At 48.2% G+C, this 21,440-nt stretch overlaps 1 protein-coding gene across 1 annotated transcript; it reads left to right on the top strand.

The window, feature by feature from the left end:
- The first annotated feature begins 1,908 nt into the window (after window positions 1–1,908).
- Window positions 1,909–18,275, top strand: LOC121445696 (transcription factor SPT20 homolog). The gene is made up of 4 exons (XM_041647844.1): window positions 1,909–3,079; window positions 8,776–8,893; window positions 17,549–17,678; window positions 18,120–18,275. Exons 1-4 carry the CDS (start codon window positions 1,909–1,911, stop codon window positions 18,273–18,275), a joined length of 1,575 nt encoding a protein of 524 aa, XP_041503778.1.
- Window positions 18,276–21,440: the final 3,165 nt, after the last annotated feature.

Here is a 21,440-nt window from a genome sequence, read left to right as displayed (position 1 = left end):
CCGACCCACCTGCAGTGAGCGACGAAGAGCGCCAAAGGTATGGATGCTTTTAAAAACTTGCAAAATTTGCCGGGCTGAGGTGGCGCCCTTTAACCCCAGCCCTCGGGAGGCAGAGGCAGGCGAATCTCTGTGAGTCCGGCAGCTTTTCCACCACAGAGCGCCCCAGGCCGACACAACGGCAGCGAGAGCCATATTTCCCGATGGTGGTGGCGCCTGCCCGCCTTTAACCCCAGCCCTCGGGAGGCAGAGGCAGGCGAATCTCTGTGAGTCCGAGGCCAGCCTGCTCCAGGGCAGCTTTTCCACCACAGAGCGCCCCAGGCCGACACACCGGCAGCGAGCAGCGAGCGCCAAAAGTACAGACGCTTTTGTAAACACTAGGACAATTTTTCCTGGCGGTGGTGGCTCCCGCCTTTAACCTCAGCACTTGGGAGGCAGAAGTAGGTGAATCTCTGTGAGTTCGAGGCCAGCCTGTTCTTTTTCCAGTACAGAGCGCACCAGGCCGACACACCGACGGTGAGCGCCAAAGGTATGGATGCTTTTAAAAACTTGCAAAATTTTTCCAGGCGGTGGTGGTGCCCTTTATCCCCAGCACTCGGGAGGCAGAAGTAGGCGAATCTGTTAGTTCGAGGACAGCCTGGTCCAGGACAGCTTTTCCACCACAGCGCACCAGGACAACACACCGACAGTGAGCACCAAAGGTATGGATGCTTTTTAAAAACTTGAAGAATTTTTTCGGGTGGTGGGGGCGCCCTTTAACCCCAGCACTCGGGAGGCAGAAGTAGGAGATTCTCTGTTAGTTCGAGGCCAGCCTAGTCCAGGATACCTTTACCAGCACAGAGCGCACCAGGCTGACACACTGGCAGTGAGTGCCAAAGATATGGATGCTTTTTAAAAACTTACAAAATTTTTCCAGGCGGTGGTGGCGCCCTTGAAACCCAGCACTTGGGAGGCAGAAGTAGGCGAATCTGTTAGTTCGAGGCCAGCCTAGTCCAGGATACCTTTACCAGCACAGAGCGCACCAGGCTGACACACTGGCAGTGAGCGCCAAAGGTATGGATGCTTTTAAAAACTTGCAAAATTTTTCCAGGCAGTGGTGGTGCCCTTTATCCCCAGCACTCGGGAGGCAGAAGTAGGCGAATCTGTTAGTTCGAGGACAGCCTGGTCCAGGACAGCTTTTCCACCACAACGCACCAGGACGACACACTGACAGTGGGTGCCAAAGGTACGAATGCTTTTTTAAAAACTTGGGGAAGGGCTGGAGAGATGGCTCAGTGGTTAAGAGCACTGTCTGCTCTTCCAGAGGTCCTGAGTTCAATTCCCAGCAACCACATGGTGGCTCCAAACCATCTGTAAAGAGATCTGGCGCCCTCCTCTGGCGTGTGGGTATAAATGGAGGCAGAAAGTTGTGTACATAATAAAAACTTGGGGAATTTTTCCGGGTGGAGGTGGCGCCCTTTAACCCCAGCACTCAGAAGGCAGAAGTAGGCGATTCTCTGTTGAGTTCAAGGCCAGCCTGGTCTACCTGGTCTACAAGAGCTAGTTCCAGGATAGTTAGAGTTGTTACACAAAGAAACCCTGTCCTGAAAAAAAAAACTTGCAAATTTAAATGTAGCTCTTGGTTCCTTTGGCTTGTCTTCGCAGTTAAGTCAGGGTCTCTCGGTGCAGCCCAGACTGGTTTGCCCATGCCTAATCCCCCAGAATCTAATCCCCCAGAATACAGTACAGGAATTGGCAGCATCTGCATCACACCAACGGGAGGCAGGTTTCTTGGGGTCCGTATTAAATTCAAAGTGTACACTCCTACACAGAGTTGTAAAGTTTTGCCTCACCGTTGATAGAACTGCCATGATTTCTACCTGTTCACCAATACTTTTTGTTTTTCTTTAAGGGCCCCGATTTTCTATTAGGATGGAACAAACTTTACAGGACACTTTGGAGGGGGGCGATGAGACTGTTCAGCAGCAACCCCCTCCACTGAAACCCGCGTCTTGTGGGGAAAAATCTCTTCAGGAAAAACTGTATGACATTTATGTGGAGGAGTGTGAAAAGGAGCCAGAAGCAGAGGGCCTTCGAAGCAATGTCAACTTGCTAGAGAAGCTTATGAAGAGAGAGCCATTGCCATGTTTAGTGGTCAGCCTGTACCCAGAAAACCAGGGCTATTCTCTCATGCTCAAGGATAAAGATGGAGTCCTTATAGAGCCCTATCCAGGGCCGTATGTAGGACAGAAACTGCTTGAATATTTGGATGCTGAAGAGTTACCTTCCTTTCTGATTGATATTCTGGAAAAGTCTCCTGTGAATGTTTTTCACAGTGGCTGTGTCATAGCAGAAATCCGAGACTACAGGCAGTGTGGTGACATCTACCCTCCCGAGGAGCCTGCTGCAGAGGCTGCTGTGTCCTCTCCTGCTTGCCAAGTCCGGCATATTCTCTTACGTCCAACGATGCAGTCTCTAGTAAGCGATGTCGAGTCCATGACAAGTGACAGCAGTCAGTGGACCCAGGAAGCAAAACAGGAGCTTGAGAGCCAACTGATCTTAGCTACAGCAGAGCCACTGTGTCTGGATCCTTCTGTTGCTGTCACCTGCACGGCCAACAAATTGCTGTTTAATGAGCAGAAGATGAACACTAACCCCATGCGGCAATGCTTCAAGAGGCATGCATGCCCCTCTCTGGATCAAGAGGAGGTACCATCTGGGTGTTCTTGTCCCCCTGACTTAATGACAACCACTCCTTGCAAAAAGCAGGCAAAAATAAGTCCAGATAACCCATCTGACCTGCAGATTGATGGAACAGAAACATGCAACCAGAGTCCCTGTGAACTGACTGTGCCTTCAGAGATGGACTTGGAGAGCTTTGTTAAAGAGTTGCTATCTCTGCCCTTTGATGAGACTGAACCAACCATCTCAGCAATTCCTGAGGTAAAATATGATTGTATGTTTGATTGTGAGGATGACAGTCAGCTATGGGATAGGAATGAAGATATCATGGAGTGCCTTAATACGCTTCTCAATGAGGAAATAGAGCCACTTCCAGAGGGCAGCAGTGCTAACGCCATGTCTCTCCCTCCTGTTGCCCTGGGTGATTATTCAGATGATTTCCTGACAGGGATAAACACTGAGCCAAGGAAGACAGTGCCTATGTGCCAGGAGGCTGTCCAGAGCCAAGCTAGTTGTCCCAGCAAGATGCCACAGGGGTCCAGTAGCTCAGTCTGTCCTCCTCAGCCCACCCCAGGGAAGAAGTGGTCTTGTAGCTCAGTCTGTCCTCAGCCCACCCCAGAGAAGAAGCGGCCTAGTAGCTCAGTCTGTCCTCAGCCCACCCCAGGGAAGAAGTGGCCTAGTAGCTCAGTCTGGCCTCCTCAGCCCACCCCAGGGAAGAAGTGGCCTAGTAGCTCAGTCTGGCCTCCTCAGACCACCCCAGAGAAGAAGTGGCCTAGTAGCTCAGTCTGTCCTCAGCCCACCCCAGGGAAGAAGTGGCCTAGTAGCTCAGTCTGTCCTCAGCCCACCCCAGAGAAGAAGTGGCCTAGTAGCTCAGTCTGGCCTCCTCAGCCCACCCCAGAAAAGAAGCAGCCTAGTAGCTCAGTCTGTCCTCAGCCCACCCCAGAGAAGAAGTGGCCTAGTAGCTCAGTCTGGCCTCCTCAGCCCACCCCAGGGAAGAAGTGGCCTAGTAGCTCAGTCTGTCCTCAGCCCACCCCAGGGAAGAAGTGGTCTTGTAGCTCAGTCTGTCCTCAGCCCACCCCAGGGAAGAAGTGGTCTAGTAGCTCAGTCTGTCCTCCTCAGACCACCCCAGAGAAGAAGTGGCCTAGTAGCTCAGTCTGGCCTCCTCAGCCCACCCCAGGGAAGAAGTGGCCTAGTAGCTCAGTCTGTCCTCCTCAGCCCACCCCAGAGAAGAAGTGGCCTAGTAGCTCAGTCTGTCCTCCTCAGCCCACCCCAAGGAAGAAGCGGCCTAGTAGCTCAGTCTGTCCTCCTCAGACCACCCCAGAGAAGAAGTGGCCTAGTAGCTCAGTCTGTCCTCCTCAGCCCACCCCAGGGAAGAAGTGGCCTAGTAGCTCAGTCTGTCCTCCTCAGACCACCCCAGAGAAGAAGTGGCCTAGTAGCTCAGTCTGTCCTCCTCAGCCCACCCCAAGGAAGAAGCGGCCTAGTAGCTCAGTCTGTCCTCCTCAGACCACCCCAGAGAAGAAGTGGCCTAGTAGCTCAGTCTGGCCTCCTCAGCCCACCCCAGGGAAGAAGTGGCCTAGTAGCTCAGTCTGTCCTCCTCAGACCACCCCAGAGAAGAAGTGGCCTAGTAGCTCAGTCTGGCCTCCTCAGCCCACCCCAGGGAAGAAGTGGCCTAGTAGCTCAGTCTGTCCTCCTCAGACCACCCCAGAGAAGAAGTGGCCTAGTAGCTCAGTCTGTCCTCCTCAGCCCACCCCAAGGAAGAAGCGGCCTAGTAGCTCAGTCTGTCCTCCTCAGACCACCCCAGAGAAGAAGTGGCCTAGTAGCTCAGTCTGGCCTCCTCAGCCCACCCCAGGGAAGAAGTGGCCTAGTAGCTCAGTCTGTCCTCCTCAGACCACCCCAGAGAAGAAGTGGCCTAGTAGCTCAGTCTGTCCTCCTCAGCCCACCCCAAGGAAGAAGCGGCCTAGTAGCTCAGTCTGTCCTCCTCAGACCACCCCAGAGAAGAAGCGGCCTAGTAGCTCAGTCTGGCCTCCTCAGCCCACCCCAGGGAAGAAGCGGCCTAGTAGCTCAGTCTGGCCTCCTCAGCCCACCCCAGGGAAGAAGCCGCCTAGTAGCTCAGTCTGGCCTCCTCAGCCCACCCCAGGGAAGAAGCCGCCTAGTAGCTCAGTCTGGCCTCCTCAGCCCACCCCAGGGAAGAAGCCCACAGCCAGTCTAGTGTCATTGTCAGCCTTAAAGAAGGAAAGCAAAATTCCTCTACTGGTGTCACTGGCCCCCATCTCGAGACAGGGCCCCTCATCTCTCAGGTCCGTCACACCAGAGGCCAGGCGAGACCCGCCTCCTGCTCCTCAAGCAGTCAGGGTGGTTCAGCGGACCACTGTGGGAATGAGCAGAGTTCCTCCAGCTGGCCAACCCAGTGCTAGGTCATCAGAAAACAACCCGAAGATCCAGCCCCCCACTTGGACCACTCGTGTTCGCGTGATCCGTTTGGTAAGGTCTACTATGGTGGGTAATTCAACCCAGGTCCCAGTCCGCCTCACTAGCGCCCCAGCTGCTGAGGGAACCAGTCATAATAGCCACATTCCAACCAGAGAACCTAGGCCAGCACAGCGCACCGTGAGGCCACCTGTGCGACTCATTATAAATAATACAGCAAATCCCATAAGTGTAAGGACTCCCCCTGGCTCTCTCATTATGCACACAGACTCTCAGATGTCATCCCAGAGACCACTGCAATTTCCACAGCAGACATATGTATTGATTCCAAAACAGCTGCAACCACCCAGCGCCCCTGTCCCCCAGCAGCCACAGCCAGGGCCAGCAGCTTCCTCCCAAGGGTCTAATCCTCAGCAGGTGTCCTTGCCAGATCAGCAAACTAGTCGCCTTAACAGTGAGGGGCCCAGAGTGGTTCAACAGACCCAGAGGTCTGTGGTATTTCGGGTGAGCTCCACCCCACAGAGCCACAGGCAGAATGTTCGGGCCCAGGGCTTCCAGGTCTCTGCTATCATGGTCCGGCAGGGGCAGAGGCAGGGGCAGACCCAGAATGTGCATGTGCGAATCATACCACGCATAGTGACTGTGTCCAGAGCAGACATTCGGTCCTCTGCACGTGGGAATGCAGCTAGCGAACCCAGTGATAGAGGAACGGGAGGGCAACCAAACCCCCCAAGGTCCTGACTCTTACTTCTCTGTAAAATGTACCAGTATTGAGCTAAATCATTCCTAGTTTTTATTTTTTTGTTGGTGTTTGGAATGTGTCAGTATGTGACTGCTTAAAATGCAAAAGTAAAAAGCTCAATGCCCAAAGTTTTGCGTAGAAACAGAGAAGGGATTTTAAAACCTAGGACTGTTTTGCTTATTTTGCTCCTTGTGTTTGATAAAGGAGTGTTTATTGTAGTGTCCCAGTGTGAATTCACATCTGAAATTTGTTATCTTTAGTAATTCCAGATTGTCATTTAGATAAACATTCAAAGTGCAGTCATAAGGGGCTGGACAAATGGCTCCACAATTAAGAGTACTTGCCGCCCTTTCAAGGGCTGGAGTTTGCTTTCCAGCCCCCACTTCAGTCACCTCCAGCTCCAGAAATTCTGACAGACACTTTTCTGGCCTCTGAGGGGACACACATGCATGTGTCCCTCTCACATAAATAGAATTGAAAAATAAAATAGCTCAAGCGATGGCTTAGTGCTTAAGAAAATGTGTGGCCTTGCAGAAGAGCGGGGTTTAGTTCTTTGTGCCGACATGGTGGCTCACAACCAACTGGAAGTCCAGTGCCAGGGGATATGATGCCCTCTTCTTAGCTGCATGGGCACCAGGTACCTACATGGTTCACATGCATATATGCTGGCAAAACTCCCAAGCACATAAACTTCATATGTTTTTTTAATTGCAACAATATACTTTAAGTTCATAACTTAGCAATAATTGAGAGGCTTATTGTAAATGATGATTAAAAACAAACACACATTTTGCTGTTTTAACAAAAAATTTGGAATGAGTTTTGTCTTCAATGGCTTTTTTTCTCACCACCCCTACCCGCCCCCCTCCCCAGCAAAAACAGGGTTTTTCTGTGTAGCCCTGGCTGTCCTGGAACTCACTCTGTAGACCAGGCCAGTCTTAAGTTTACAGAAATCCTCCTGCCTCTGCCTCCCCCCGAGTGCTGGGATTAAAGGTATGCCTACGCCACCACTGTTGAGGCTGTTTTAACAATTTTATAGTCACAGCTCAGTATTAGAAAGCACAATCCCAAAGCTGTGCCACGTGCTTCTAGAACTAATTCATTTGTTTTCGGGACTGAAACGCTGCACCCCTAAACCATAAAATCCCCCATTTCCTGTCCCCACCCCTGGCTGCTTATGCCTCCAGGAGTCTGAGTGCTCCCAGTACCTCACATGTGTGGAACCATGAGGTGCCTATTATATCAGACAGTCTTTTTCACTTGACATGATGTCCCCAAGGCTCGTGCATGTTGTGCCTTGTGACAGATTTGTAAAAATGATTTTCCTGTTAATATGTAAGGAACTGACTTGTGAACCAGGAGAAATGTCTTTCAGGAGAACTTAGTTTGTCCTTCTTAGTTTAAAAGGCCTGCATGCAGCATCTGAAATGCGATTGCTGCGAGCCCGCTGGAAAAACTAATCCCAAAGGAGACCAGAACAAAGGAAAGTCGTCACACTGAAATGTGTCCGCCCTAGACAGGCACCCTGTGCAAGGGAGTCGGTGGCAGATTTGTTTATGGCCCTCCCAGCCCTCGGAAGGTTTCCCAGCACTCGGGGCTCTGGCCAGCCCCAGCTCTCCTCCAGACCCTGCCACTGGCCTGGAAGAGGCAGTCTGGGATGGCTTGCTGTGGTGCTCCTTGGGAGGCCATTTACCTATTTTAGAACATTCTAGGATACTTGCACCAAGGGAATAAGCACTTGGAAATAACATTTACTGCTCTGCTTCTCCAGTGCCCACAGCCTTCTGAGCTGTAAAGTGGACTGTCGTCCTCCTTCTCCTTCTCCCCCTCCTTCTCTCCCTCCTCCTCCTTCTCCCCCTCCTTCTCTCCCTCCTCCTCCTCCTCCCCCTTCCTCTCCCCTACTCCTCTTCTCCATCCTCCCCCTTCCCCCTCCTCTCCCCCTCTACCTCTTCCCCTTTCCCCCCTCCTCCCCCTTCCTCTCCCCTACTCCTCCTCCCCCTCCCACTACCCTCTCCTCCACCTCTTCCCCTTCCCCCCTCCCCCTCTTCCCCTTCCCCCCTTCCTCCCCTTTTCCTTCCTTTTTCCCCTCTCCCCCTCCTCCTCCCCCCACCCCCGTTTATCCTTCCCCAGTTGTTCAGCTCATTTCAGTTTTCCTGTTTCAATGACCTGAACTGCTCCATCTCTTTTGATCTGTTCCCTTCAGAGAGTCGAGGTGTGCTGGGCTGGAGAGATGGCCTGGCCCTTAAAGGCTAGGCTCACATCCAAAACAGGAGAGAGTCAAGGGGTGATCAGTTCTGTAGGGTTACCCACACCAAGGTAACATTTCCGTTACCGTGATCCTTTCGCATTTATGACATTGGCGGCGCTGTGCAGTCAGCCCCTCTGTCTGTATGCCAACCATGCTCGGCACTTCAAAAGAAGTCCCGGGCCTCTTAGGCACAAAGGGGGAAGGCTTCCTCCCCTCCCCCCAGCCACTTTGCTTTGTGGCCCTATAGATTTAATTGTTCTTAGTGTTTATAGTGTATGACTTATACAGTGTTTGGTACAACGTTGTACATCTTGTGTCTGCCTTTTTGCCTGGCATGTGTTTGATGTGTATTCGTCTTGTACTATGCACCGGCACTTGGAGCCTCTTTGGCACATTCCCTGTGTATGGCCTGACCTGTTTATCTGTGTTTGGGCTGTTGCCATCTTTTGGCTGCTGTGGGTAGTGGTGCTGCCATCATTCAGACACAGGTGTTATTTTGCTGTTTGTTTTGTTCCTTTGTAACTCTTAAGGATAGTCTGCCTACATGAAGTCTGCCTTTGTAAGGGCACATGTATGTTTGTTTGCCTTTTGCCCTAAGAAGTGGAAACACGGCCTGTCCATTCTGAAAGAGATTAGCGAAGGGACGGTGATGTCACTGGCATAAACCATGCTGGGCTTCCGCGGTTGCTCTTCAACAAAGATTTGGCCTCCTTCAAGCCCGCTGGTTCCAGTGGCCACCAGAGTGACAGCGAGCAGACGGGAGCATCCTGGACAACGCCAGGAGTGGAGCCTGCACTCGAAAGAAGTGACATGGTCCAGTGAGCAGTTACAAAGGACTGAGCTCAGCCTCTGAGCCCAGCAGATCTAACCTCAGTGTGCTGCCAGTTTTGGTGTCCTTCCTCCCTTTGCTCTGTAACCAGTCCATTCAGGTACAATAAGCAGAATGTTTTGCTTGAGAGATGTGTCCTTTGTTTTCAGACAGGCAAATAAATTCATCTTTGTTTCCAATTTCCATTTAGTGGCATCTGTTTGTTTTCATCCAGTGATCCCCATTGTGGTGACAATTTGTCTCTATCCAGGATCCTATCCCCATATTTCTTACCTCTCAACTAGTAGGCTGACAGACGGCAGCCCCAGAGAGCCTCCTGTCTGCTCCTGCCCCAGGAGGGGTCTCCAGAGTGCTGCAAAGCACAGCTGATTAGCTCCACGGTGCTGGCATCTGAACTCAGGGCCTTGTGGCTGTGCAATAATTTCTCTTAACCAACGTGCACTTTCTCCACAGGATTATTTTGAATGTGCTTTTTGGTATTCATGTCCTTTGCCAAGACTCTATTTAGTCCAGTTTTCTTATTGACTTGAATTAGACCTTTGCAAAGTATTTTAAAGACCTATTTACTACAATTGTTATTTTTCCCCTCTGCTATTAAGTCTTGTTAGTTTATTGTGGCCCACTTTTATGATAAAGTTTTCTATATGTATGAGTTTTTCCTTTGTCATTCTAGATCGTATTTTATGCCTCGAGTCCTTTTTTGGCTCCTGAGATTTTTGCATGAATTTACCAATGTTTCCCTCCAGTTATTTGTGGATTCCTATTTACATTTAAATTTCTGATCCAAATAAAATGCTATCAATGTAAAAAAAAATAGAATATGAAGTTCCAGATGTGATAGCTCACACTTGTAATGCCAGCATTCGAGAGTCTGAGGTAGGACTGGTTGCCTGAGCTACAGATAAACGCGCAGTCTTGACCCTGCTCCACAAAATAGAACCATGAAGGGGCTAACACAAGTTAGCCTGCTATCGTTTCATGGATGCTGAAAGAAGACAAAAGAATATCGGGTCGAGACAGGACTTTATTATTTATAATGTAGCAAGCAGCAGTGAGAGATAGGTTATTGATTCCTTTCTCCCTAAAGTCCCATGACTGCAACAGTAATATGGGCCCAGGTAAATGTTGCACACACAGGGATGTGTGTCACAGCTGACCAATCCAAATGCAGGAAAGAGCAGCGCTTTTACTATTTTTTAGATTTATTTATTTGACATGTTCAAGCATTTGCCTGAATGTATATCTGCACCACGTGTGGAGTGGATGGAGGGTGGGGTGGGGGGAGTGGGAATGGGGATAGTCATGTAAAATGAGAAAAGATTGTGTTAAAAAATTTAATTAAAAAAAAGAATTGCCTTGATCATGGTGTCTCTCCACAGCAGTAGAACAGTAACTGAGAAAGTTTTCTAACATTTCTATGAAAAATTGTAGCTAGTCTAACAGGAATGTTGGAAATCATAGATGCTACCTCCCCCACCCCACCCCCACCTCCCATTTCTAATTAGTCCCAAAATTAAGTGCTTTACTCACGGGGGGGGGGGGGCTTCCAGTCCATGAGAACCTCAGTTAGTGGACCCTCGAAACACAGGAAAGAAGAAAATCACAAGTTACTGAACAGTTCAAAGATGTGTCCATTCATATCTATGAGACATAATGAAAAGAGCGCTCAGGCTCGGGATCCAGAGCAAACCAAACCAGCGTCACGATCGATGGTCACTAAGGACACACACTATGTGTGTCCTTCCAACTATCTGCTGAAATCCTGGCCACCAGTGTGGTGGAATTAGGGAATGGACCTTTGGGATGCGGTTAGGCCACGAAAGTGGAGCCCTAATGAGTGGGCTGGTGTTCTTATTAAAGGAATTCTGAAGAGCTTCTTCCCCTGTCTGCCATGTAAAGTCAGATAGGAGATGCTATCTACGGGCAAGGGGGCTTTCCTCAGACCTGAATCTTGCAGTGTCTGGATCCTTAACTTCCTATCCACCACAGCCCTTAGACGTTTTGTTGTTTATAAGCTCCACAGGGTAGGAGGTTATAGCAGCCCAAATGCTCTAAGATGAACATACTTTTTAAAGATACAATTACAGAGTGGGATGTTTACAGCACGTGCTGTAATCTCTACACCAGAGACGGAGACAGGAGGACTGCCACCAGTTCAAGGCCAGCCTGAGCTACTAAGTAAGATCCTGTCACAGAAAATATATGCAGAAATAAATAAATGTGAAGAGAAAAGGGAGAAAGCAAGGCTTGATCCCACTTAGGGTTTACGTGCCATACAGGATAGGAGAGCGTCTCAAGAGCGGCACAAAGGCATGCCTTAGTCCACATGACCCCTCACAAGGGTTTCCAGGAACAACGACTGGAAGGGAAAGCCTTCTTCATTAGCCACCACACTTTAGTGCCTAAGCCAGTCCATCTAGCACATGTTTTCACAAGAACTATCCTGTGTAATTGAGAAAAACGGAAATTACGTTTACTGTTCAGAAAAAATAAAATTGTATTCATGCATATTTCTGTATATAATTTTGTAGATAATCACTAAAATTATGCGCGATTATTTTAAATGGTAAATATAAATGTATTAGCCAAATATGAGAATATTACAAATATAAAACAAAGTAGTAGAGTTCAAACAAATATAATTTTATACATTTATAGATTTATTTGTTAAATTATATGTATATTAAGGATCACTATTTTACCTTGCTCAAAGAAATTCACGTAGACAGTATCTCTTATTCTATTTAGTCACCCAACATTTTCAAAAAAGTTAAAAACTTAAAATATTTTTAAAAGAAAAAAATCGTGTCATCAGATCCATTTTAATAAGGCTGACTAATGTTACTAAGTATATAACACTGTCTAATACCAAATTATCGTCAAAATAAATTGCTAAGAAAAAATGATAACCCCAACTATAATTTTAGTTTTGTCAGATATAAAAGCTAAATGTGACTCCTAGCCTACATTTTTCTGGAAAGATTGTTCATTACCTATTCATCTGGCTTAGAGAGCTAATGCCTTTTGCCATCACCGTTTCTATAACAATTTGGTCTTCACAGGGCCAAAGGCTGAAGGTGTCAGCTCTTGTAAGAACCTCTCCTATCTGGGATGACATTTACACTGTAAGTGGAGCCCCACCACTACGTCCCTACTTCTCTTTTCACACGTGCCTTTTCCTCTATTGTCTGTGCAGAAAGGGGGCCTGGCATCTGTCTGTTTCCCAGTCAGCTGCCTGCTTTTTCCTTCGCCGCTTTGGGAGCTCCCGCTCTGGGCCGTCACCTGTGGCTATGTCCTGCTTCATGTGTCAATTTGCTGGCACAGGGCAGAGGAGGGTGATACAGGGTATGCCAACAGCCCATGCCCTTAACACCCCTGCAGACCTCTTGGGAATATACCCAAGAGATGCCCTATCATACTACAAAAGCATTTGTTCAACTATGTTCATAGCAGCATTATTTGTAATAGCCAGGACCTGGAAACAACCTAGATGCCCCTCAATGGAAGAATGGATAAAGAAAGTGTGGAATATATACACATTAGAGTACTACACAGCGGAAAAAAAAAAACAATGACATCTTGAATTTTGCATGCAAATGGATGGAAATAGAAAACACTATCCTGAGTGAGGTTACCCAGACCCAAAAAGATGAACATGGTAGGTACTCACTCATTAGTGGACTCTAGTCATAACTAAAGGACATTGAGTCTATAATTCATGATCCTAGAGAAGCTAAATAAGAAGGTGAACCCAAAGAAAAACATATAATTATCCTCCTGGATATTGGAAGTAAACAAGATTGTCAGGCAAAAATTGGGAACTTGGGGGTGAGGGTGGGATGGGGGTAAGGGGAGATGGGGAGAGAAAAGTGAGAAGGGGAGGATGGGGAGAGCTTGGGGGAATGGGATGGTTGGGATGGAGGAAGGGTGGATTGGGAGCAAGGAAGTATATATCTTAATTAAGGAGCCATTTTAGGGTTGGCAAGAGACTTGACTCTAGAGGGGTTCCCAGGTGTCCAGGGAGATGTCCCCAGATAGTTCCTTGGGCAGCTGAGGAGAGGGAGCCTGAACTGGCCCTATCCTATAGTCACACTGATGAATATCTTGCATATCACCATAGAACCTTTATCTGGCGATGGATGAAGATATAGACAGAGACTCACATTGGAGCATCGGACTGAGCTCCCAAGGTCCAAATGAGGAGCAGAAGGAGGGAGAACATGAGCAAAGAAGTCAGGACCGCGAGGAGTGCACCCACCCACTGAGACGGTGGGGCTTATCTAATGGGAGCTCACCAAGGCCAACTGGACCGGGACTGAAAAAGCATGGGATCAAACCGGCCTCTCTGAACATGGCGAACAATGAGGGCTGACTGAGAAGCCAAGGACAATGGCACTGGGTTTTGATCCTACTGCACGTACTGGCTTTGTGGGAGCCTAGTCTGTTTGGATGCTCACCTTACTAGACCTGGATGGAAGGGGGAGGACCTTGGACTTCCCACAGGGCAGGGAACCCTGACTGCTCTTTGGACTGGAGAGGGAGAGGGAGGGTAGTGGGGGAAGGGGGAGGGAAATGGGAAGCAGGGAGGAGGCAGAAATTTTTTATAATAAATAAATAAAGAAAGAAAGAAACAAACAAACAAACCCCTGCAGACACAGCTTATGATGTATTTAAGATGACTGGCAAGCAGGGGGTATCTCAACGGCATTGCAAGGCAAGAAATATTCCTTAGCTGAGTGCTAAATGTGACTCCAAGGCCCAAAGAAAGAGGCGTCCCTCTGAAGTCACTCCAGTTCTCAGCCTCGCTCCCTGGTCTCCAGGTCACTCTTATCTCCCCCTTGCAGAGACAGCACCCCTTTCCTCTAACTTGCTTAATATACATTTTCGGTCCTCTGGAAAACAACCCCTCTGGTGTTAGCACCGCGTCAGAGGTACATAGTGGAAGCTGCCACCACTCAGCTCCCTTAGAATCTCTTCTCAGTTCTGCTTTTCTACCCCTTGGCTTCTGTGTGCTTTTCCAACGGTCTGGACCAGAGCATATTTTTGGAAGACTGATCTCCAGCTACTTAAAGTCCATTGAAGAGCTGGGGACTGGCTTACGAAAGCCTCGCTTTATGGCTCCAAGTCAGGACAACCAGAGTCCTAACTCATACTCCAGAGCTCTTGGCTGTACCGCTAAGGCTAGGCCTTTCGTCTGAATCACATCTAAATCTTCTGCCTCTTCCGTGTCCAATTTCCTTAAGCACCAACTTTTAAAAAAAAAAAAAAAAAAACACTTGCATAAGAATCCTCATCTCCAGAGCGTCTGGAAAAGTGACCTAAAGTGTCTTTCCACCAATTTTTAGTATGGACAAAGGTTCTCTAGTTCTTAAGCAATTCACTCCCCTGACGGGTAGAGTAGTCCAGGGTCTGTCTCTAGTGTAATGTATCAAATTCTTCTGACTTTTCTCTCCACCGGAGTGGGATGAACGGCACACTATTGCTCTAGTCTGCAACTGGATAAATGCTGGACAAAATGAACGCTTGTCCCAGGAACAAAAATAGTAGTAGATTTAGATCTTATTAAAGAGGACGCGCTGTTCACAGAGAAACCCAGCTTACAAAGATGGGCAAAATGAGGGCATTCAAATTCTGCTTCCCATTTCTATTTCCTGTCAAGATGTCACAGAAGAAAAACCCTTTACATGCCCTTAAGGGAATAAGCCAACTGCCTGGAAGGCTATTTGGAGTAGTGCAGAGATTCAGCAGGGCTTTCAGAGAACTGGCCCTGATCCTCATCTAGCTGTTGCCCCTGTGGTCTCTAGACAGATAGCTTTAGCACTTGCCTGAAAATGGTTACAAATGCAGACTTGAGGCCCCATACCAGCACTCCTCAGAAATCTTGGGGTCTGGGGCTAGAGAGATGGTTCAGTGCTTAAGATCCCATGCTTCTCTTGCAGCACACCCGGGTTCAGTTCCTAGCACGTACATAGTGGCTCCCAGGCATCTGTAACTCCAGTGCCAAGGGATCTGATGTCCTATTCTGATCTCGGAGGGCATCAGTCATGCAAGTGCTACACATATATACATACAGGCAACACATTCACACACATAAATCTAAAAATAAAAATAATAATCTTGGGGTCGGGAGTGGACTGCAATTTAACAAGCCACCCACCCCCCCACACACACCAAGGATGCCTTTAATCTCCGTCTTTAGTTTCTGTTAAAATGAAGGAGACCTCAAAAATAATGTTGCCTGGATGGAGTGGGTAGGACCTTGGACTTCCCACTGCGCAGGGAAACTTGACTGCTCTTTGCACTGGAGAGGGAGGGGGAGGGAAAGTGGAGGGAGGGGGAGGGAAATGGGAGGAGGGGAGGAGGTGGAAATTGTTAATAAAAAGGAAAAAAAATAAAAAAAAAATAATGTTGCCAAGTGGAGTAAAGACCTCTGATTGCCATTAGGAGTTAAAGAGCTGTTGTTCTTGTATTTACGTAAACAATCCAAGACAGCTGTATACCGAACCCAAATACATCTAAAGCTCACTCTTTTGTGATCTTTGGTAGGGGACGGTGGTGACAATGGAAAGGGCCTTAACTAGAATCTTAAATTGCTTCTAGTCTCACAGCGGAGAAGTCTGGTAGCTTCTCAGGCCCCAGAAAACTTTATTTTAACCATAAATGAGAATAAGTGGTTTATGGAAAGGAGTTTATGCTGTCTCCTGGGTTCCTGAACTTAGTGAGGTTCCAAAGGGCTGGAAGACAAGGTGCCTTTTAAATGACAGTGCTACGGTGAAGAGTGGAATCCACCTCTGACAGGAGACATGGCACCATCTCCTCCCTCAAGCTTTAATTCGGTTGAGCAGATCAATCACTAGGCCAAGGGACTGCTCCTCAGGAAGGCAGGTCCGCCTTAAGCTTTGCTAGAAGGTATGAGGAATCATTAGCCCTTTAAGGAGATTATGTACTTTTCCTTCCCAGAATTCTTGCCCGCTGCCCCCCAACACAGTCTGTATGAACTGCCATGAGGTTCTGTTGGGTCTGCCTGCCTTTTCTGAGCGAGTCCTGGCCCAGAAAGGTGTAACTTTCCCTTTCTCTTTGTTCTTTCAGATGCTAGACAGAGCCTAAAGATATGTTCTCTGCTCCTTTCTCTAAAGTTCCCCTTCCCACTGTGTGGCTTAAATCAAACCACGAGACTTTCTCTCATCCCCATCCTCCTCCTCCAGGTAACTCCTGATATTTACAGCTTACCTGCCCTGGGAATTTTCCTTTAAATGATAATAATATTGCCTTTGAGATTTTTTTTAAAGTCCATTCTTTTGTTTTGTTTTGTCTTTGAGACAGGGTTTCTCTATATAACAGTCATGGCTCTGTACTCCAAGCTGGCCTCGAACTCACTGAGATCTGCCTGCCTCTGCCTCTCGAGTGTTGGGATTAAAGGCATGTGCCACCAACGCCCAGTAAAGAGTGTTCTTTTTTTGTTTTGGTACTTTTTTGTTTTGTTTTTCAAGACAGGGTTTCTTTGTGTATCCTTGGCTGGCCTGGAACTAGCTCTATAGATCAGGCTGGTGTCAAACTTACGGAGATTCACCTGCCTCTGCCTCAGCAACCAGTGTTCTTAACAGAGCTATCTCTCTAACCCCAAGCATTTGAATTTATTCTTAATGTATTAATGAGACTAAGAACAAGAGGGGACTCTGGTTTCTCGGGTAACAAGTGGTGTCTCTGATGGGACTCCCCAAAATTTTTGATAATGGTAGAAGCTGATTTTTTTTCCTGTTCTGTGCTTTCAGTAGTTTTTAAACTTATTTATTTTTTGTGGATTTCACATCATGGCTCCCGATCCCACTTATCTCCCCGTCCCCTGATTTCTGCCCTCTGCCCTTGCAACCTCCCCCACAAAACAAAAGAAAATTTGAAAGAAAAAGCAAACAAAAAAGAAGGGGGGGGGAGGAGAAGAATCTTGTCTCTTGTCGTGGGGGCTGTAGTGTGACCTTGGGAGTCCCACAGTTCACCCTTTAGTCTATTCATGTCCACTTGCCAGTGTTCATTGCCGTGAGTCATCGGTCTGGCTCAAGACCTCTGGCTTCTGCTGCACTATCAACAGTGGGCTCCCTCTGGGGCTCCTCTTGGATACCCTGTTGTTGTCCTGTGTCGTGGAGATCCTGCAGTTTTGGATCTGTAGGTTCGTCGCCTTCACCTGCTCCAACAGTTCATAGAAGCAGTGGATGCTGGAGTGGGCTAACTTACCGGCCTGGCTCTGGGACTGGGTGGTAGCTGGGTTGTCAGTCTGCCAGCTCTCCCTGGGCGAGCTCTCCAGCACTGCTCCGGCTGGCTCACGCAATGCAGCTTACAGCAAGAAGCAAGGCCAGTTCTCCTGCTCTCAGGTCCTCAGATCCGGATACCCACACTCACGACACAGGATCTTTAGCCCAGGAGAGGTGCTAATTGATGTAGCAGGCATAGGGGGCAGGGCAAGGGTGTATCTCCTGCTCTCACATCCTCAGGGCTGGCTCACCTGCACTCGGATGGATAACTGGGTCAACTCTAGTGTGCTGTCCAGGCAGGGTGCAGGGCCTGCTCTCCTGTGTGCTGCAGCCAGTGTAGGGCAGGGCTGGTTCTGTCACCCTCATGACCCCAGGGCCGGCTCTCTCACCTGCTGCAGGTGGCAGCGAGTGAGCAGGGAAGGGCATCTCTCCCTCATCCATTGCCACCACATGGCAGTTAAGAGGGTCGGGGTCAACTCTCCTGCTCGCACACTCTCAGAGTCGGTTCACCTGCATCCCAATGATAAGGTCAGTGCTAATGTGCTGCCCAAGTGAATCACGTGCCCACGGTGAGGGATGTGGCCATCATTCGTCAGGGAGAAGGGAGGCAACTCTCCCCTGACGGGTGGAGCCAGCTGTCCTGCTGCAGTATCCAGCAGAGGGCAGGGCCAGTGATCCCAGAGCCTGCGAAGAGCAGAGCTGGCACAGTACAGCCCTCAGATTTCCACACATGTGCTTCCTATGGCCCCCTGTGCTAACACCAGCCATAGAGATCATCGCCGACCCCAGCTGCAGCAGTACCATGGACCCAGACATGGCCCTCAGCAGCAGCTCTGTCCCAGATGTCACCATGGCCCCTGTGGCAGCACAGATCACCCAGGTCAGTATGGCCCTGGCGACAACATGGCCCTCGGACACTGAGGTGGTCTCAGGTAGCTGATCAGATCCTGGTCATCCTCATGGCTCTAGGTGGTAACAGTAGCCACGGACATCAACGCAGACCCTGGCTGCTATAGGGCCCAGAAACAAGACATGGCCTTCAGCAACAGCCCTGGTCCATATGACACCATGGCCCTGGATACAGCACAGGCCACTCCAATCAGAATGGCCCTGGCAGGAACATAGTCCTCAGAAACCCACCTGGCCACAGGTTGCAACCCAGACCATGAGCATCTGTGTGCTCTCTGGTGGCCATAGCCATCAATACAGACCCCAGCTGAATTAGGAACATGGACCCAAACGTGGTCCCAGGCAGCAGCCTGGGCTCATATGTCACCATGGCCCCAGGTGGCAGCACAGACCACTCAGATCATCATGGCCCCCATGGCAGCATGGCCCCCAGACACCAACACGGCCCCCAGTGGTGACTCTGACCCCTGGCATTAGCATGGCTTTCAACGGTGTCAGGAACTGAAGGCATCAGCGCAGATCCTGGCTGCAGTAGGACCATGGACCCAGACATGGCCCTCAGCAGCATCCCTGGCCTGCATGACACCATGGCTCCAGGTGACAGTGCTGGCAACCCAAACCGGTATGGCCCCAGTGGTAGCACAGCCCTTGAACACTAACATGGTCACAAAGTTGGGGTCTAGACATGGGCTACTGGACATCAACACAGACCCCAACTGTGGTGGGACCACAAGATGATGAATTTTGAAGACAGGGTGCATGAACAAATTTAGATGAAGCAGAAGAAACTGAAAAGGTGTGGTCAGTTGCCAACCAAATGCAGCGAGGCTGCAGAGACCAGGGTTCAAGTCAGGTGTTTAGAAAGGATATTTTAAGTTAATACTCATTTACTGTGATAGATAAGATTTAAATATCTTCTAGTAATGGAAGCAGAAGACTAATTCATAAGCAGAAATACTCAAAATATTTTTTTTAAGTCTTAGGAAAACGTTTGTTTGGGATTTTTTGTTTTGGTTTGGTTTTGGTTTCAATGTGGCAAAGGACACCTTACACCTTCAGCTTTTTTGCGAACATGCTGGATTTTCTTTCCCTTTTCTTTGCAGTATGTGTTCACCTTGGTGTTTTCTGGAATGTTTTCTGTCCAGTGACACCTACATGATTTACAAGTCCTTATCCACAACCTTTGAGGTCACTGCTAATAGGGGAAGCGCAAGGACTTGAGACATGACAAATGCTGGGTGGGGTCACTGTACCTACAGACAAGGTTAGGGAAGGCTGTGGGTTAGTCCTCAAGCTAACTGTCAAGGATTACTTCAGACTATAGGAGTACAGTCATCCCTTCCCTCAGTAGAAAATGGAGACTGGTTACAGCACTTGTGGTTACTCGAGGTTCTTGTATAAAATCCCATAGCATCTGCACAGAAATTAGCTCTTTCCATATATTTTAAGCCATCTCTTCTTATTAGAATTCCTGATGCAAAGTGAATGCTGTGTTAATAGATGCCATACTGTATTGTTTAAGGAATAATGACAAAGGGGGAGTTTGTGATGCTCAATGCAGATACAATTTCTCCAAATATTTTCTATCTATAGTTGGTAGAACCCATGAATGTGGAACCCACAGATATAGAAGGATGACTGCATTGGGAAGTTCCTGGAATTGGGGGAATACACAAGGGAGAACAGCCCCCTGTGGAGACTCTCTCAGACCAAAAGCAACGGTATGATTTATATAGGCACAATTGGAGCATTTCCCAGAGTGGTTGCTTAAACAAGGCCAAGTTCAGTAGGTAGTTCAAGATCAACTCCTTGTAGTGAATCTGGGTGCTGAGGAATAATTCTTTGGTACACTATGAAGACGTACTGCTCTCACTGTTAATAAAGAAATGACTGACCAATAGCTAGGCAGAAAGAGGTTAGGTGGGCGAGCCAGACTGAGAGAATGGGGAAGAAGGAGGGCAGAGTCACCAGGCAGACAGAGGAAGCAGGAGATGAGCATGCCATGCGGTGGTAGAGCATAGATAAGAAATACAAGCTAATTTGAGTTTTAAGAGCTAGTTAGTAACAAGCCTAAGCTATCGGTCAAATATTTATAATTAATAATAAGTATATGGTTATTTGGGAGCTGACTATCAGGACAAAGCTGACTGATGAGACAGAAGAACTCTACCTACAGCTGGGCACAGGTGATTTACTGAACCCCGTGCCCAGCATTAGATTTTAGGAATTGTGTTGACACATCAAGTCTTTTGGGTTGGCCCCAGAGATGAAGGCTGAAAGTAGCCATATGTCTAACAACAAGCTCCCTCCCCACCTTTTAAAATCAATTTGGGCCTATTTTCAAAGTCAGTCGTTTCTCACTTCTTCATCCATTTTCTTGGATGTTACTCATTTAGGGAAGCTCTGACCACATTTTATCTTACAGACTTGCAAACCTTCTGTTATGTTAAACCAAGTTTTGTCAGGAATAGTTACACACTTAAATGCTGATGTTTTGTGTCTTGAGAGAAGGGAACAAGGTGGGAAAATTCTTTATTCCATGTCATGGGGTCTTCAGGACCACTTCCAGGTCAGATGAGTGGGTCAGGGATGCCCAGGATACAGCATACAGTCACACTCATAGTTATTATGGCCTATAAAGCAGATATCAAGTACAACGAGCAAAGGACCAGGCATATGAGGAGAAAGGAGTCAGAATCTGGCACTTCCTTCAAAGGATTCTCTCTCAGCAGAGTCATGCAGGATGCTTAATTCTTCCACTAATGAGCTGCGGTTACACGTGTCAAATATTGTCAGCCAGACTAGCTCATTAAGGATCCGGTACTCAGGATTCTTACTCCAGGGGATAAGCACAGAGGTAATCTCTATTAGCAAATTCCAGGCCTCTCGGAGGGAAGCAGAGGTTCAGCACAATATTGCTTGTATAGTTTAGAGACAACGTCTTGGTTACTTTTACATCACTGTGAAGAGACACCATTACCAAGGTAACTTATAGAAGAGTTTATTAGGGCTTGCAGTTCCAGAGGGCTAAAGTTCATAACCATCATGGCAAATACCATGGCAGCAAGGAGGAAGGCATGTCAGTGAAGTCGTAGCTGAGAGCTTACATCCTTAAGGCAACAACTACAAGACAGATAAAGAGCTAACTGGAAATGGTATAGGCTTTAGAAACCTCAAAGCCCACCCCCAGAGGTATGTCTCCTCCAACAAGGCCATACCTCCCAGTCTTTCTCAAACACTTCTACCAACTGGGGACCAAGCATTCAAATATATGGGCCTGTGGGGCCACCCTCATTCAAATTCCCACAGTCAGCCACTATTAGTAAAGGCTCGAAACCATCTCCAGTTCTCAGTCACCATGCCAATCAGTGTCCAACTTTA

Source organism: Microtus oregoni, unplaced genomic scaffold (assembly GCF_018167655.1).
Source record: "Microtus oregoni isolate MIOR12 unplaced genomic scaffold, Mior012 000325F_ref0000197, whole genome shotgun sequence".
Classification (NCBI taxonomy): domain Eukaryota; kingdom Metazoa; phylum Chordata; class Mammalia; order Rodentia; family Cricetidae; genus Microtus; species Microtus oregoni.
Note: the sequence above shows the minus strand (reverse complement) of the source record. Positions and strands in the feature narration are given on the sequence as shown.